The sequence below is a fragment of the Zootoca vivipara genome, chromosome Z, assembly GCF_963506605.1.
Source record: "Zootoca vivipara chromosome Z, rZooViv1.1, whole genome shotgun sequence".
In the NCBI taxonomy this organism is placed as follows: domain Eukaryota; kingdom Metazoa; phylum Chordata; class Lepidosauria; order Squamata; family Lacertidae; genus Zootoca; species Zootoca vivipara.
Window position 1 is genome coordinate 24812908 of NC_083294.1, and position 17632 is coordinate 24830539.

At 44.8% G+C, this 17632-nt stretch overlaps 1 protein-coding gene across 5 annotated transcripts in view; it reads right to left on the reverse strand.

The window, feature by feature from the left end:
- Window positions 1–201: 201 nt before the first annotated feature.
- Window positions 202–17632, reverse strand: part of LOC118078202 (synaptotagmin-like protein 4) — a 60860-nt gene continuing 43429 nt past the window's right edge. For all 5 annotated transcript variants that reach the window (XM_035101961.2, XM_035101960.2, XM_035101956.2 and 2 more), the window contains 11 exons: window positions 15197–16330; window positions 14132–14230; window positions 12215–12306; window positions 10942–11043; window positions 10150–10319; window positions 7954–8056; window positions 7265–7426; window positions 5684–5762; window positions 4034–4133; window positions 2630–2835; window positions 202–1453 (listed from right to left, as the gene is read on the reverse strand). In XM_035101961.2, coding sequence (XP_034957852.1) covers window positions 1308–1453; window positions 2630–2835; window positions 4034–4133; window positions 5684–5762; window positions 7265–7426; window positions 7954–8056; window positions 10150–10319; window positions 10942–11043; window positions 12215–12306; window positions 14132–14230; window positions 15197–16330 — 2393 coding nt within the window. In that variant the 3' untranslated portion in view covers window positions 202–1307. The remainder of the gene's footprint in view (window positions 1454–2629; window positions 2836–4033; window positions 4134–5683; window positions 5763–7264; window positions 7427–7953; window positions 8057–10149; window positions 10320–10941; window positions 11044–12214; window positions 12307–14131; window positions 14231–15196; window positions 16331–17632) is intronic.

The window sequence follows — 17632 nt, forward strand, 5'->3', positions numbered from 1 at the left end:
CTCTGGGCCACCCCAAATCATACATGCATACCCCTGGGGACTGCCCTCTATAGCAGCCCCCACCCACCACTCCAATGTGGCCCTTGGGAGGTTGCCCCAAAGGGAATGCAGCCCTCAAGGTGAAAAAGCCCCCCTCCCCAACACTGCTAGAAAGCATGAGGCCCACTGATGGGGCTAAATAAATGGCAGCAAAACAACAGCTAGCAACCACAAACAAAATCGTCAGGTTTATTATATATATAATTAACATTCAAGGCACATATTCACAGACCCATATAAGGAGCGGCTACAGCATTAAGAGATATTTCTGTCTTACAGGTAACATTCACAAGCATTGCACACCATGAAACACAAGTTTACATTGTTACAGGCCTTCTGGACCCACCCAAGAAAAATAGTGGCAAGTACCTATTTTATTTTTTTTGGGGGGGGAGCATTTCCCATTTTTAAAGTGAAACATAAAGAGTATGGCAACACTGAAAAGGGGAAGTTATTTATATTTATTTGTGATATTTCTTACTTGCCTATCCTCATAATCTCCCACAACAGGTTTCAAAATCACAACATAAAGTTATAAAAACTGATTGTATTCAACAGATTCTATTCAACAAAGTCATTCCTGTGATGGCACAAAGGACTTCCACTTGCTCAATGGAAGTTCTCCTTCCTCTCCTCCCCTGTGTGCCCCCAAATCTCTTCTTAAGGTTCCAACCATCATTTAGGAGCTGAGGGCACAAAGGGAAGTTCCGTTGCTGAAGTGGAAGTCCTTGTGGTAACGGGATACCTTTGCCAGATACAACTCCAAGCTGTTCCAATTATGAAAAATAAACAAACCATTTGAACCAGGACAGAACAATATAATAAATTCAGCAAAAGAGATATTGTGCTCGCTTATGGATGCCACACCACAGTTTTTATTATAAGTTCCTCTGCCCAGAAAAACAAACAAACAAAACCATCATGGGAATAGTAATAGAACAGAAAATTCAAAAACCTATAAAATATTTACACCCCTTCTTCTTTGCCTTTGTGTACATTTCCAAAATCGAATTAAAGACAAAACAAAACTTAATTTGTAGTACATAATGTTGTGGAGGTATACAGTAGTTCTTCCATGCTTTTTACCTAAGCTGAAATGTGATATCAGCATTATATCGTTTCAGACCTCTCTTGGAATAAAAAAACAATACTTAGCTTCTTTGGAGTATGTCACATAGCGTTATGCTTACTGGCAGTCAATAGTCCTCCCCTGTCTATCACCTGTACTCAAAACTTCACCTCAGGTGATTCCCAGAGTTCCCAGAGTTTCATTTAAACTTCTTTTTCCCTGCCAAGGAGCGCAAAGGCAGTGATCCTTCAATCCATACATTTGGTGTCATCATCATTTCCTGCCAAAAGGCTACCTCCTCTTGTGTGGAATCCATCCAATCAACAGCAATCCCATAGCTAGAACCTTTGGTGGTGGGGGGGGGGGAGAGAGAGGGGTGGTGGTGGTGAATCACTGTAGAAATAATTGCAGGAAGGCCCTATCCCATGCTAAAGTGTTTCTTTTCTGAGTCTCCTGCATTCTCTGCAGGACTGTTATATACATAAGGAGCAATTACATTATGAACATATGGAGGAAGTAGGTAAAGCTTCCCCCCCTTCTCATAACACAAGAACTCATTGAAAACTAATGGAGCTGAATGTTGGAAGATTCAGGAGTCAGGACATGCTCTTCGCGTAATATGTAGTCAAACTATGGAACTGGATACAGTGGTGGCCACCAATAAGTATTTTTTATTTTCTTTAACAGTATTATTTGAAACAAAATAAAAAAATTCTTTCCAGTAGCACCTTAGAGACCAGCTAAGTTTGTCATTGGTATGAGCTTTTGTGTGCATGCACACTTCTTCCGATACACTGAAACAGAAGTTTCTTCCTTTTTAGTGTATCTGAAGAAGTGTGCATGCACACGAAAGCTCATACCAATGACAAACTTAGTTGGTCTCTAAGGTGCTACTAGAAAGAATTTATTTATTTATTTTTGACTACGGCAGACCAACACGGCTACCTACCTGTAACTAGAATTATTTGAAAATTAAGTTCTTGGTGCTGAGAACGGGCTGGGGCTTCCATTATGTTTAACAGCCTCTCCTGATCTCTTCTAAAACACCAAGGCAGACTTGGAGCTTCAAAGGAACCTAGGTTGCTAAAAGCTGCTGAATCTTCTTAAAGGGAAAGCAAACTGTAACAGGTAACAAGTTTAGATGGAGAGAGCTTCCGGATGGGATACCAGACTCTTTTCACCCACTCCAGTTTATCTGAGACTTACCCTTTCCAGAGACAATCAAATAAGTAAAAAATAGAATAAAAGCAACCCACTGCAACCACTAGCTTTCAAATTAAGCCCCCACCCCCAAAATCTGGAAGCCAACTGAATCTTACAAAAAACGCTACTTTTCAGCCAAGCCCTCCTTTTGAAGAAAAGCCTTCCCAGCACACACACATTTTCTTTCTTATTTAAATACACTCCAGGGTTAACATTCTGATGCCAGCTCTTTGTATTCATAGTAATTACTTGATGACAGACTGTGTTCCATGTTTCCATAAATGAAAATCAAAGGATGAGAGCAAGTGGCCCACTTACCTGTCCCTAGTCCCAGTCGAATGCCACCAAGGAAGTGATTGGTCAGCTTTTCATGATCCCAGACGGTCAGCTCCACACACGCATCCTTCAGATCTTCTGTGTGAAATCCATCATACACAATGGTGTGATTGAAGACGGGGTTTGAATCTCTCTTGACAATTCTGGTTTTCTGATAACTCTTCTTACTGGTGTCTGGAAGGACGTAGCTTAAAAAGAAGCAATGTTTCATGACATATATGCCAGCAGTTCTTTATTTGCATGTTCCTTCAAATACCACCCCTCTCTTGCAAGCAAATAACAATAATAGTAATTACAGCAGCAGTGGAACCTGAGGGTAAGGGGGCAGAGCAGCAGAAGCAGGACCGCCCTCCTAGTGGGGTATAGCTGCATTTGTTGTGACCAGGGTGGGGCGGGATAAGGTGGGGGTGGTGAGGTCAGGAGGACCTGAAGGGCACCAATGTCACCAACAGAGAGCTCCCCCAAACTTTCCCTGCCTTGGCAAGGGGTAGCAAAACTGCAGCAAGGAGGATGCTGCTTTCATTCTGAACACTCCATGTGATGATGCTGAGTAATACTTAACACTGGAATAGTTATTTCGATAGTTCAAAGTATATCGCCTGCATAGTCCATAGAATTCTAGAGCTGGAAGGGACCCTGAGGGTCATCTAAGTCCAATCCCCTGCAATGCCAATCCCCTAACCCTAACCCTCTCTGGGCTTCCCTTCACCTGAGTGGAATTAGTGGCCACATGAGATTAGGTTGAGGGGCACAGGATTCCAGTCCCTAATCTTCCTGTAATCCTCACAACACAATCCTGTAAGGGAAGTTGGTATTAATATCCCCCATAATGTAATGGGGGAGGGGAGGAAACTACTGAGGCTGAGAGAGGGGGGTTACCTAAAGTCACCAAGCGAGTTCACACTGGAGGGGAGCTTCAAACCATGGGCCTCCTTATTCTCAGCTTTATCCAATGGAGGCTGGCCCATTTGGTGCCCCCATCAACTTTATTCTAAGCTTGGCTGGCTCCCACCTGCTTCTTGCATGCATGTCCAGGGGGTGGCACTGCCTGCCAGGTTCCCCCTCTTTAATCTCCCTGTTGCCCTTGCAGAACTTAGCAGGCATGAGGATGGGGACAAAACTTGAATTAGTTGAGCCTGCCTGTCTTTGGCTCTGTTGCCACCTATGGTTGGTCTCCCTGCCTTCCGCCCAATGAGAACCAATCAGCACTGGCTCTGTCTCAGTCCAGCCTTAAAATATTATTTAAGGGGTTGCATGTTCCTAATATGCCTAATTCTGCACTGGGATTATAGATGTCCATGGTCAGAAAAGGAATTTATGTTAACTACAAATACATCTGTGTGTGCATGCACGCGCACACAGCTGCACGGCAAATGACATACATACCATTTCACAAAGGAATCCACTCCAGAAGGACGTAACTGTGGGAGGTCTTTAGTGTCTTTCACCCAGATATGGACCTCTCCGGATGCAGGACTTTTATGAGCTGCCATGAAGTAGGCATAGAAATCCTTAAACTTATAAGTTTGCAAGTGCCAATACTTCATAGTTATAATAAAAGAGGTCTAAACAGAGAGTGAAATGCGATGGAGTGGCCAGAATATTGGACTCAGTGGTGGACAGGGCCTAGGAAAGGTGCCATTAAGTATGGGGAATACTGTAGCTCAGTGGAAAGCATCTGTTTTGCAGGTCCCAGATTCAATCCCCAGCAGCTCCAAGTACAGTGGTGAGAGAAGACCACAGCCTTAAATCAGGAATCCCCAAACTGCGGACCTCCAGATGTTTTGGCCTACAACTCCCATCATCCCTAGTTTACAGGACCAGTGGTCAGGGATGATGGGAATTGTAGTCCAAAACATCTGGAGGGCTGAAGTTTGGGGATGCCTGGCCTTAAATCCTGCAGAGCCACTGCCAGTCACTGTAGACAATAGTGGGATTGAGAGACCAATGGTTTGACAGCTCTTTATGTTCCTATGACTAGGGACAAGGATATTTCAAACCCCCACTCAGCTATGAAGCTCGTTGGGTGACCTGGGCTCAGTTGCTGTCTCCCAGCAACTCTACCTTGCAGAGACAGTTGTGTACAGCTAGGAGACTGCTGCTAACCACCAGAACATGCCATTTGAGGGGGTTCTCTCACTCTGCCTAATGGTAGAGCTGGCCCAGCATAGGAAGCTGACTTAGACTGGGTTAGAACATTGCTTCATCTATCCCAGTACTGTCTATTATGACCGACAGCAGTCTTTGGTCTTCTTTAGCCCTATCTTGAGATGCAAATGGTTGAATCTGAGACCTTTTCCATGCAAAGCACTGAGCTATGGCCCTCACCCCATTGAGCTACAGCTCTTTCCCCCAGGTGCTGGCCTGTTCCATAGCATGAGGTTTACTTCTGACTACACACACATAGGGTTGCTTTGCTGGTGACCATGAGCCAGCCATTCCCTCTCAACCTAACCTACCTTACAGGACTGTTATGGGAATTAAGAGGGGAGAACAACATAGACCTCAGCATGAAAGGACCCCATAGGTCTCTATGATTCTGTTCTGAGTTGGTCCAACTACTCTTCCTAATTGTCCAATATTCAGTGCTGCTGGGCTGGGGGGAGAATTCTCAAATTCCCTCCTCTCCTCCTCTCTTTCGAGATCTTTAGGGATTCAATTTCAGTCCTCAGCTCTTCTCACTCCACACACTGTCCTGGGGTGACCTTTTTTAGTACAACTTGTGTTCCAAAGAATTCAAATTGCAATACGATAAAAGAAAGTATGTAAGAAATAAAAGAAGCAGGTAAATAAATAAAAAATCAAAATGAATATTTAATGTTGACATGTTGTGAAACACCTGAATGAAGCTCAAACACCACTGGTGATCCATGGAACACAGTTTGGGAAACCCTGATATATGTAGTGTCACTTGCGGCGGCAAGGGGTCCATTCTGATTCAAAATAATATATAATAACGAGCATGGGTGGTGTGCAGTACCCAACCCTCTAGTAACATGGAGATGCTTTCTGAAATCTGCACTGTTGTGTTTTTACCTGGACTGCTTGGTGGGATATACCTGATGGAGAGGTTCATCACACCCCGATGGTCGACATGATTGATGGCTGAGAGGATCTGAAAGAGAAAGGGCTCTGAGAAGCATGGTGTGCGGAAAACCACAGTGAGGGATTTCAGATCAGCTGGTGATCGGATCCAAACAAATCCTGAAAACCTATGCTGAAAATTCAATCAAATTTCTCTCCATCAAAATCAGCAAAATTGCCTCTGGGCAAAACTAGATTGTAAGGGGCAATGCTGATCTCTTTTCCATGGCAGTTGAGAGTAGTTTTTAAATGAAATGCAGCCCTTGTAGGCTGTGATCAGGAGTAGAAGCATAAAAGCAGGGTGGTCAGGTTTGACTGTTTCCACCACTAGAAGCCTACACAAGGACTTCTGCTAGCACAACAGGGCTTTGGGTCGTCCCTAAATTGGCTCAGGAGGATCAGGAAAGCCACCAGAATAGCACACAAGGGAAGGAAAGGACAGTAAGCAAGTAGAAATGCTGGCTGCACTAATGGAGAGACTTGCTTAACATTATGTTGAAATTCTCCTTGTTGATCTAGGGTAAGCTGAACAAGAGTACAGTGGTACCTTAGGTTACAGACGCTTCAGGTTACAGACTCCACTAACCCAGAAATAGTATCTCAAGTTAAGAACTTTGCTTCAGGATGAAAACAGAAATTGTGCGGCGGCCGTGCAGCAACAGCAGGAGGCCCCATTAGCTAAAGTGGTACCTCAGATTAAAAACAAGTTTCAGGTTAAGAACGGACCTCCAGAACGAATTAAGTTCTTAACCTGAGGTACCACTGTATATAGTTTGAAGAGAAATGAACAGAGAGAGTTTGCCTTTCTTAGAACTGGCCTTAAGAAATTCCACAACATATACAGTACTGAGGAAAACCCCCTCACAGCTACAAAGCCAATCAGAGCATGAGTTACCTCAGCAAGGATCATGCTATTTTGACTGGTTGCTAGGCAACACCCCCACTCCATTTATACCCCACATTGTTCTCCAAGCAACTAAAAATGTCGTACAGTGGAACCTCGGGTTGCGGATTTAATCCGTGATGGAGGCACATCAGCAACCTGCAGCGTTCGTATCCCGCAGCGCTGCGTCTGCGCACACGTGTGACACAATTTGGGACTTCTGCGCATGCAGAAGCGGCGAAACCAGGAAGTAACCCTTTCCGGTACTTCCGGGTTTCCCGTGGTACACAGCCTGAAAACGCCAAAGCGTCTGTAACCCACTGTACCACTGTACTGTATATGGATCTTCCCCTTTTTATTTAATACTCACAGCAACTCTGTGAGGTGGGTTAGGCCAAGAGGCAGTGGCAGGAAGGCCCAAGGTCACCCAGTGAGCTTCATGGCCAAGTGGGGATTTGAACTTGGTCACCCAAGTCCTAGCCCTTCCATGCTAACCACTACAGCACACTGTCTCCGTTCCAGAAATGGGTGTGTGTGTCCATGCGTGAATGACTGAAGTTTTCTTAACAGAAAAATGTGAATGTATGATTAAACACTTCACCCTATATAAGAACCTATATTTAGCAGGATCCCTGCTGAACCATACTTACCCGTGGCTTGAGCATATACCAGTTCAGTTTATTGTTCTGCCAGTCCCAGCTGGCAAGGTCTATTTCCACCTCGCCCAGGAAACTATTGCGTCCCAAAGGGTCATTGTGCCAAATGGAGAGGTTTAGTTTTTGAATCAGCAGGACCATTTTCTCTATTTTGTACTGAGGAGAAAGGAGAACGGACTTTTATCACTTTGCACACATTGTTTTTACTTCTGTTCTCCTAATGGTCATCATCTCATAGTGCTGAGTGGAGGGTTCTGGGGGCAGGGGCAAAGTATTGATGGAATTAAGCAGCACTGAGCTGGGTAATCGCTTGGATAGGAGACCACCAGACAGTTCACAGAAGAACAGGACGCATATGTAGATATGGATCATTGTTATCCCATTCAACTGAAGCTAAACACAGCTTTTGCTCACAATAAAAAGAGGAACACACTGTAGTTCGCCCTGCTATGCATTTGTTTTATAAACAACAAATGGGACCTGAAACTAAATACTTCAGTGTATCATCACCTCTTAATTCCTGTTCATGGTTCCAGCCAGCAGCCAGCCATGCCCTCTAGAGGATATTCTCAGTAGTGGTCCTGAGCTCTAGTGTGATGGGAGCCTGAGATTGGATTCAGAATTATATCCTCAATTCCACCTCCTCCATTCCCACAAATCCTTCCTAGGTATTTATTCCTTACCCGCAACACCTCACTGAAAATGGGGTTCACAGTTCTTTTCTTCACAGACGTCTTCCTCTTGCCCATCCGTGCTTTGTCTGGAAGCAGGTAGGTTTTGACGTACCTGTGAAGAGGCAGCCACTGAGTTAACATTCAATACAGTTTTAGGATCTTGCATACAAACAGGAGACGCCTGACAGTCAGCTACTGCAGGCTTGTCAACATGGTGTCTGTGCTGATGGAGCCAGGGTCAAATATAGGGTTGGTCACCAACTTAAATGGCCTTAAAAAGGGATTAGACCCCATATATACCCATTCGACCACTTGGATCTACAGAACTGGCAGTATAACAGGTGCCACATAGTAATACTCAATGCACATTTCTAAGAAATTGGTACTTTAGTGTGGCAGCACCCAGACTTTGGAACTCCCTGTCTATTTGACAATAGGCAGGCACCTTCATTATGGTGCCTGTGATAAACAGTTTTGCTTAGGCAAGCCTACCCAGATATGCAGCATGTTGACTTGTGCTTTAATATGTTTTTAGCTTATTAATTTTTTTTTTTTTTGCTGAAATTGAAATTTGCTGAAATTGACTGTATGGACTATGCTTTTATATGGACAGTTCTGTATTAAAGGAGAATGCGTATTTTCCTTTTTGTTCATTTGGGGGTTAGGGAGTTTATCTTCGAAGCCTGATATGCCCTGCAGCAGAGTTTGGAAGAGTGAACTTCATGGTGGATAAAGATCCTGACACATCTCCCATCTGAGGTCCCTCATGACTTCCTGTTGCCTGTGACCTGCTGGGCAGAGATTGTGATGGGCAGGGGGCAGGCAGAAAAAGGATATATATGCAGGTAAGTAGGCTGGAGACACCAGTTCATGCCAGAACTCAAGAGACATCAAAAGGCTTTTGTATGCCTGGGAGAGAGGTGGCAAAAGAGATATGTACTGGGGAAGGGCAACAAAGTAGAGTGTTATTTTACAAGGAATGTCTGCATTCTTCCTCTGAAAATGAAGTATAGTATGTTTCATTTGCAAAGTTATGCAAAGTTTGCTGGACTACTCAGTCAGCTGAAGGCTGGTTTGGGTGCTAGCTCTTGTCAGCCCAGCCCACCAGCCATGGAGAAGAGCTAAATGCACAGTATTATTCAGTCCAGATCCTCAGATGTTGTGTTGGACTACAATTTCTAAACTGGCTGGGGATGATGAGAGTTGTACTCCAACAGTCAACTGCTTCCAGTTACAAGAAAGTGGATTCCAACTAAACATCAGGAAGAAGAACTTATGGGAAGAGCTGTTCGTCAGTGGAACTGACTCCCTTGGAAGGTGGTGGGCTCTCCCTCCTTGGAGATCATGGGTAGGCAAACTAAGGCCCGGGGGCTGGATCTGGCCCAATTGCCTTCTCAATCTGGTCTGCAGACGGTCCGTGAATCAGTGTGTTTTTACTTGAGTAGAATGTGTGCTTTTATTTAAAATGCATCTCTGGGTTATTTGTGGGGCATGGGAATTCATTCATTTTTCCCTTCAAAATATAGTCCGGGCCCCCACAAGGTCTGAGGAACAGTGGACCGGCCCCCTGCTGAAAAAGTCTGCTGATCCCCGTTGGAGGTTTCTAAGGAGAGGCTGAAAGCTCATCTGTCATTGATGCTTTAGTTGACTTCCAACTCTACAGTTCTATAATGTTATGAACATCTGTGGACAGAGGGCTAAAGATGGATTTATAGCACACCTGCCCTCTATGCACGCTCTGAGTGCTTGATTACCGGTACTTCCCTCCTGGGATGTCCATGTGTGGCTAATATTCCACCTACATGTGGATAATCCAAAGCACATGGCAAATTTCCCAGATAATCTCTGGTAACTGACCATGCAGGCTGTTCCTACATGTACTAGATATTATTTGTACAGGCAACATTTGAATCTTATGGTCCTGAGCAGATGTCCAGGGATGCCAGAGGCAGGCATGTAATGGAATCAAGGTCAGCAGCTATGCTCTGGTCCCCTTCCATATCTATGAGACCCACCAGGGAGATACTGTCCAACCTAGTCCTAAAAATCTCTTACAATTAATTGGCAATGACAGTGCTATTTCCCTCCCCACCCCAATTCCAGAGTTTAGAATTTTAGCACCAGGTCCCCAAGAGGAACTGCTGGAATGCCTCAGCAACATTTATGAAATGTATGCTTTGCTACAACATTTTAACTTCCACTTACGGGTCTGTCCTTCCTTTCTTCTCATCCACAATGGCCAGGTCCTTGCACTGAGAAACGAAAATTTGAAATTCCCGGTTCTTCTCATCATAATCCAGGGCAAACTGAACGTGTCCCTTGGCATCGACACTCCCAAAATCACCACTGTACACACTCAGGACGCTGCCACTCACCTGTCCAAGGTGCAAGAGAGACATTCATTCATTGTTAGAAGGTCTATAGCAGGCATCCCAAAACTTCGGCCCTCCAGATGTTTTGGACTACAAATCCCATCGACCCTGACCACTGGTCCTGATAGCTAGGGATCATGGGAGTTGTAGGCCAAAACATCTGGAAGACCGCAGTTTGGGGATACCTGGTCTATAGGTTCAGGATTGCTTTATAATGTGGAGAAATGACCCAAATTGGTTCTGTGTACACAACATACTTTTAAAACACATGGATTCCCCCAAAGAATCCTGGGAACTGTAGTTTACCCCCTCCACAGAATTACAATTCCCAGCATTCTTAACAAATGACACTGAGAGCCAGTGTGGTGTAGTGGTTAGAGTATCAGACTAGGACCTGGGAGACCAGGGTTCAAATCCTCTCTCAGCCGTGAATTTCATTAGATGATCTTGGTCCAGATCTTGGTCCTAGGGGTCTCAAATTTCAGCGGCACCCTGTGTGATGCCAGAATTAGCAACCCCCCATTCAATTCTAAATAAGAGTTGCAACATCTCCTGCGGCACCCCTGAGGCTTCATGCCCAGTGCAACCGAATCAATCGTGCTCCTCTAAATCTGTCTCTGCTTACCGAGGAGACGGAGGCCATATCAGAGGAGTGGCTCCCCACACTGGGTGTCTTCTTGTGTCTGCTGAACTGGAAGCTGATTTCTGAAGCTGTGTCTGATTCCGTCTGCAAATCAAGCCAAGGTGGATATTAATTATTGGTCATGGAATGTTTGAGTGTTTTGCTGCAATGGGAATTGGAAAGGATGGAGGGATGTGATTGATGCAAGCACAAGCAGAAGATGGTTTTGAATGACTATGGTTCTTGACTTCCTGATTTTTATTATTGCATCAGAATGCTTTTTGTGGGAAGGGGGATATCCACCTGATTTTTCTTATTAAAGTAGAGAGGGCTTGGAATAAAGTTGTTCAGTTTAATGAAGTTTAACTGTTTTAGTTCAAAAACATCAGAAAGCAGTTGTCATAATTGCCAGGTGCACTGATGTGAATTAAGTTAATCTCGGGTAGAACTTTGAACAGTTCCTACTTCATCTTCAAGTCCATTTTCTTGAAAGTGGTTCTCTCAACCTTTTCTTAGCCCTCTAGTGGCTATTGTGGACCATTTACCAGAAGTAATGTAAAGGTAAAGGGACCCCTGACCATTAGGTCCAGTTGTGACCGACTCTGGGGTTGCGTGCTCATCTCGCATTATTGGCCGAGGGAGCCAGCGTACAGCTTCCAGGTCATGTGGCCAGCATGACAAAGCCGATTCTGCGAACCAGAGCAGCACACAGAAACGCCGTTTACCTTCCCACTGTACCTTCCCTATTTATCTACTTGCACTTTGACGTGCTTTCGAACTGCTAGGTTGGCAGGAGCTGGGACCGAGCAACGGGAGCTCACCCCATCGCAGGGATTCAAACCGCCGACCTTCTGATCGGCAAGCCCTAGGCTCTGTGGTTTAACCCACAGTGCCACCTGTGTCCCAAATAGCTCTAGTGGCTACTGTGGGCCATTTACCAGCAGTAATGTATTTATCCTTAACTCTGGAAGTGCATGCTCAATTCTGACCAAACTAAGCCTCGTGCTAGGAGGGACTCATTGGTTGCATGTGAATTTTTCCAACTTTCCGACCCCACTACCCAGGGAGTTCTGAGAACTGCAGTCCTGTGAGGGGAAATAAGGGTTTCCTAACAACTCTCAGCACCCTTAAACTAAGTTACAGCTCCCAGTATTCTTTGCGGGGAAGACGTGACTGTTAAAGTAGTATAAAAGTCCTGTAAATATTTGGTGCAGTTGCAGCCTGAGCAGCAAAAGGACTTAGTAAACATGATACAGGCAGACCAACATAGTCCTACCTCAGACAGCAGGAGAGGAGTGGATTTCCTGAAGTCTTTGGCTCTCTCAGGCTCAAGATACTGGTGGTTTGGCACCTGGGGCTTAGTGTATGCTGGAAACAATAAAAGAAAACATATTAACATAAAGATTGTATCCTGTTCTCTGAAGCAAGAAAACCAGTTTTATTATCTGTCTAAACCATTAGATATAGAGACTGTGGCAAACCAAGCAGCTTTAAAAAATATGTGTTAGATTGCACTCACATATTCTTAAGCCTGTTTCATTTCCTTTTTTAAATATCATTAGCCATTTTCTATTTTTCTAGAAAAAGAGGTGCTGGAACTCACCATGAACACCTCCCCCGTTCTCTTGGAACAGAAATGGTGCCCACCTGAAAGTCACTGGAACTGGGTTCCAGTGAGTTCTTGCCTTTAAAAAGCCCATGACAAAAGCATGGCAACTAAAACAGTTAAAGAGGAATACAGTACAGTGGTACCTCGGGTTATGAACACAATTGGTTCCTGAAGTCTGTTCATAAACTGAAGCGTTCATAAACTGAAGCGAACTTTCCCATTGAAAGTAATGGAAAGTGGATTAATCCGTTCCAGACGGGTCCGCGGAGTACTCAACCTGAAGCGTACTTAACCCGAAGCATGGGTGTACTGTAATTGGTTCCGGAAGTCTGTTCATAAACTGAAGCGTTCATAAACGAAGCGAACTTTCCCATTGAAAGTAATGGAAAGTTAATTAATCCGTTCCAGATGGGTCCGCGGCATTCGTAAACTGAAAATTCGTAAACCGAGGTGTTCATAAACCGAGGTTCCACTATATGTACTGTATCAGTGTTTACACATGGATTCAGCGCCATCTGTTGGTTGAAATCAAAATTGCTGGATTGCCAAAAGCAGTTGGTGAAATTAGTGTACCGTAAATAAGGCAAAGGATTTAATAAATTGTGTAGATTGTAGATTTAATAAATTGTGTAGTTAGGAGTCTGTTAGTGGGGGTTGTTGCTGTTGCATTGTCCACGTGTTGTCTTCATCAAAGTGTCATCCTGTATTACTTCTGCATTTCACTGGTAAGTAAAAACAACCCCTTATAAGTTGACTACTGGTGTGGGAGCTCATAAGAAAGGATTCCAAATATTCAGGAATCCTTCCCCACCCTTGCCAAATAATTTTTATTGATTTTCCAAATTTTACCAAATCAGCCACAAAATAAAACAAATTTAATACATTTTTTTAAAAACAACAACAACACACAAACTGGTTTCCCACACTCTATTCTTGAAGAATCCTTTAGGTGTGTTCAGCCAAATGCACTTACAATCTTACAACAGACCAGGGGTGTTTTAGCCAAGCCAGTGTCAGCTGGGTGATACAGAATTCTGCTGGAAACGGGTGCAGGAATCATTGCAATGCACATGTTCGTTTGAAGTCAGGAATGGAAATCAGGTGAGTATGACCGATATTTGATGTAGCTTTTTTTTTTTAACTTCACAATTGTTACATTAATAATTATGTTATTTGCTGCACTGTGTTTGATGTTCCCCTTCCACTGAAATTAATTACGTAATTAATAATGTTAGCTTTGGCCGTAGCTCTTAGCAAAACAAACAATTTCCTCCAGCAGGAACAGCAATGTTGGGGGGCAGGGAAGGAGTAGGGCTAACATGCACAACCCCCACTCCACTCTAAGAGCATTTTCCTTTTGAACACCTAAAGGCAGGTGGGCTGCAAATGTCTTGAAAGGCCTTCCAGATGGTTGGGCTCCTCCACCCTATTCTGTTTCCTTATTCTCCAGCAGGCAGCAAAACCAGGAGATTTGTCAAGCCTGCTGCGTATGACTGATAGGTTCAGCTCCGTGTGTTACAACTTTTGCCAGCTTGCTTTGTTAGAAAAAGCCAGGCCAGTGGATTGAAGCAAGCTGTTACTTACTTTCTGTGGTAGTGTAAATGTTCACCATGCTCTTCGCAAGGCTATAGCCATTGGCGCGTATTAATTTCTTGGCAGCCGGAGAATGATGTTCATTTCCCTCTGGAATAAATTGGAAAACAAGTAGGTGTGTATTAAACAATGTAAGACATTGGCATTATTGTAACCAAGGTTTGAACAGGATGGCTTCCACCTCCCCCTAAGCTTTCCCCTCCTATTCTTTGTTTATTTGATCTAGAGATTATGGCTTGTGGTCCTGGAGCTTGTGTACACAGCTGGGCCTTCTGGCTTACATTGTTCTGCTCCAGCAGCTCTCCAGACCTGGGTTAGTTTGTATTAACACACTGCTGGCCACCCAGGTCAGTTGCTGCCAGCTTGCAAATGAAGATGAGCTGTTTGTAATATTGATTCCAGTTTTTTTGTCCATAGCTAAGCAGACCAAGGGTGGAGAACCTGTGGCTCTCCAGATGTTGTTAGACTACAACTCTGATCTTCCTGGACCATCCACTGATGGAACACTCAGGGTCCGTCCTCATAGTAGATAATTGTCTCTGATTGTAGATAGTAGATAATTGTCTCTCACCAGCTGGCCTGGTGAGAGTTGGAGTCCAACAACATCTGAAGAGACACAGGCTCCCCAGCCCCTGGGAAAGACAAGCCTAGAGAATGGGCAACTGCACTGGAGGAATAATTATGGTGGTTGGATTTCCGAAAATAAAAATGGCTGTTTATAAGTAAGCTGAGATAAGGCACCAACTTGTAGCTTAATTGTTGTTTAAGATGTATATGATGGTGGCTTACTATCCTAGATGTTTTTAAACAGATGACAATATTTTACTTAATATTTTCTACGTTTGATTGGCAATGTGATATGTGCATGTTGGTACAGGGTTGCAGCCCATGTTAGTCTTACTCAGAGTAGACCCACTGGACTTAATGGGCATGACTAACTTAGGCCCATTAACTTTAATGAGTCTACTCTAACTTATCTGGGTACAACATCAGGTTTTTGTTTTTGTTTTGTATCGAACAGCACAAAACTATGTATAACTAGCAAAGCATCAGTACCTGAAAGCATGGAAGAATCCACTTCCGGAGCGACTCCTCTTTCATCTACTGCCTCGTTTTGTAGTGGGTCCTCTGCAAGGCTACTAGGCCCATCTTTAAGTTGCTTCTTTACCATTTCCAGGTTGTCTTGAAAGCCCAAGTCAGAACTTATTTCCACAGTGCTACCAACTTTATCAACATCCTCTGAAGATACAGAATCTATCAATATCTGAACCCTACCTGCTAATGAATCAGTCTTGCGTTTGCTTTCGTCAGCCATGACAAACTCATCAGCAGGGGTCTCTGGCTCAAAAATGATGCCAGTCCGTTCTTTAGCCGGTGCCTCTATTTTGACTGATGGCACTCGAATTGGCAACTTTGATCTCCTTGTGCAACGTGGTACCTTCTTCTCCTCCTCCACTGGAGACTGCTTCCCATTCCCATCACTTAGGCTATTTCTGTTGGTCATTGCCCCTTTGCTTCTGCCATACGTGGACCGGGGGATTGCAGATCCCGATCCTTTCCTTGGGGGAGCTACGTAAGTGGGCTCATCTTCACTGGAAGACAAGGTGACTGGCTTCCTGTAGGGGATTCTGGCTTTGGGGTGTATATTAGAAGTGACCTTGTCGTCACCATTTTGGCTGTTATTAGACTGGGCTGAGAGAGGTCGGTTCAGTTTTGATGGCCTTCCATTGACCTCTGTGGTGCTGGCCTTTTCTGCTGAGATTTCAGATACATCATTAGCCAAGAGTGGCTCCCCACCCTTCTCCCAAAAGCTCTTCAGGTTCTTAAAGTGTTCCCGATCCAGACCAATCGCCTCATCTTTATTGTTGCTAGATGAGATTGTATAATTGGCTCCTTGTTTGACAGAACAGCCGTTTTCCCAATCTAGAGTGGGTAATTTTGAACTCTTTGCTAGACCAAATTCGGGATTCTCAGCTCCATTAGCTATAACTGTGCTGGGTTGGAATGGTCCTTTGTTGGACACCTTCTTCACGGGTATTTTGCTGGAAGGGCTAAATTCTTCCTGTGGAACTGGTAAGAATGTGCGGCTTTCTGAAGGAGCATCTGCAACATCCCCACCAGTTGAGTAAGAAAAATCATCAAGATCCTTTTCAGAAAGCTTTGTGGATATTGCTGAGGGTATTTCATGACCTGCAACAAAAAGAGAACCCCAAGAGTCTGTTCAGAGCATCATTGACAGAACTACACCCAACTGCTTTGCAATTACAAGGTGTTCTGAACTAGTGTTTTCCAGTCTGGTTTCCTCCAGAGGTTTTGCAATACAACTCTGTGAGGGACAGGGGATATCGCGAAGTCCCTCCCCTCCTGAGTTCAAGCCCGTCCCCGAGCAAAGGGGAAAGCAGGGAGAGTTCCGATTCCAGTGGGGAAGCAGGAAGTCGTGTCCGAGGCTCAGGCAAGGTAGAGGAGACAGGGTCCCAGGTGGGACAGGAAGGGGCAAGCAAGGGGGGAAGACCCATCCCTCCAACTCCAGAATTACGCAGGAAGAGGAGGGGCAAGAGGATGGGTCTGCCAAAGCTTTTGTGTTGGAGAAAGACGCGCCAAAAGCCATTAGGAGGTTCTGAAACCGACTGACAACATCGCTCCGTGTAAATAGCAATGACTTGAGCACTGTAAATACGCAGCACCAATAAAAGAATAAAATGCAGAGCTGCGTAGCGTCGTTACTCTGAAGTAGTCCACTCCGGCCACTGTGACAGCAACCTCCTAATCATTTTTGGGCTACTTCGGAGTTGCCGGGATGAGCGTGTCCGAGGCGGAGAAGTGGCGGCAGATCGCTGAGCAAGCCCAGCTAGAACTGCAACAGCTGTCGCTGCAGGCGCAGGGAGAATTGAAGGCAGCTAAAGAGGAGACTAAGAAGGTCCAGGACGACCGGCTACAACTTGCGGAACAGGTGAGAGAGCTCCAGGAAAAAGAGCAGCATTTAAGGGCGGTGGCGGTAGACCTCCAAAACAAGCTGGATGCAGAGAAAAACAAGGCGGGAGGGGCTCCCCAAGTCCAAGTGCTGCCAGGAAGGAGAGCAGGGACCCTTGTAAGCAAGTTCAATGGAGACCCGAAGGAGTTTCAGGGCTTTGAGACTGAGATCGTGTATGCTCTTGAGCTGCACCAGAATGAGTTCCCCGATGATGAGCACAGAGTAGCGTTTATTGTGGAACATCTCACCGGAGCAGCCAGGGAGTGGCTAAGACCATTAATCGCAACCAAGAATCCTTGCATGAAAAATGTCCAACAATTTCTAGAAGGTTTGAGGACGATGTATTCGTCCGATAGTCATTTGGACCAGACTAAGGAGGAACTGCATAATTTACGCCAAGGAAATATGACAGTTCGCGCATATTGGGCGAAATTCACCATGCTGGTGCACAGACTGGGGTGGGTTTTGGATTCGCCTCCCATGCAAGCTGCGTTTTACTTGGGTTTGAGCGAGGAGGTGAA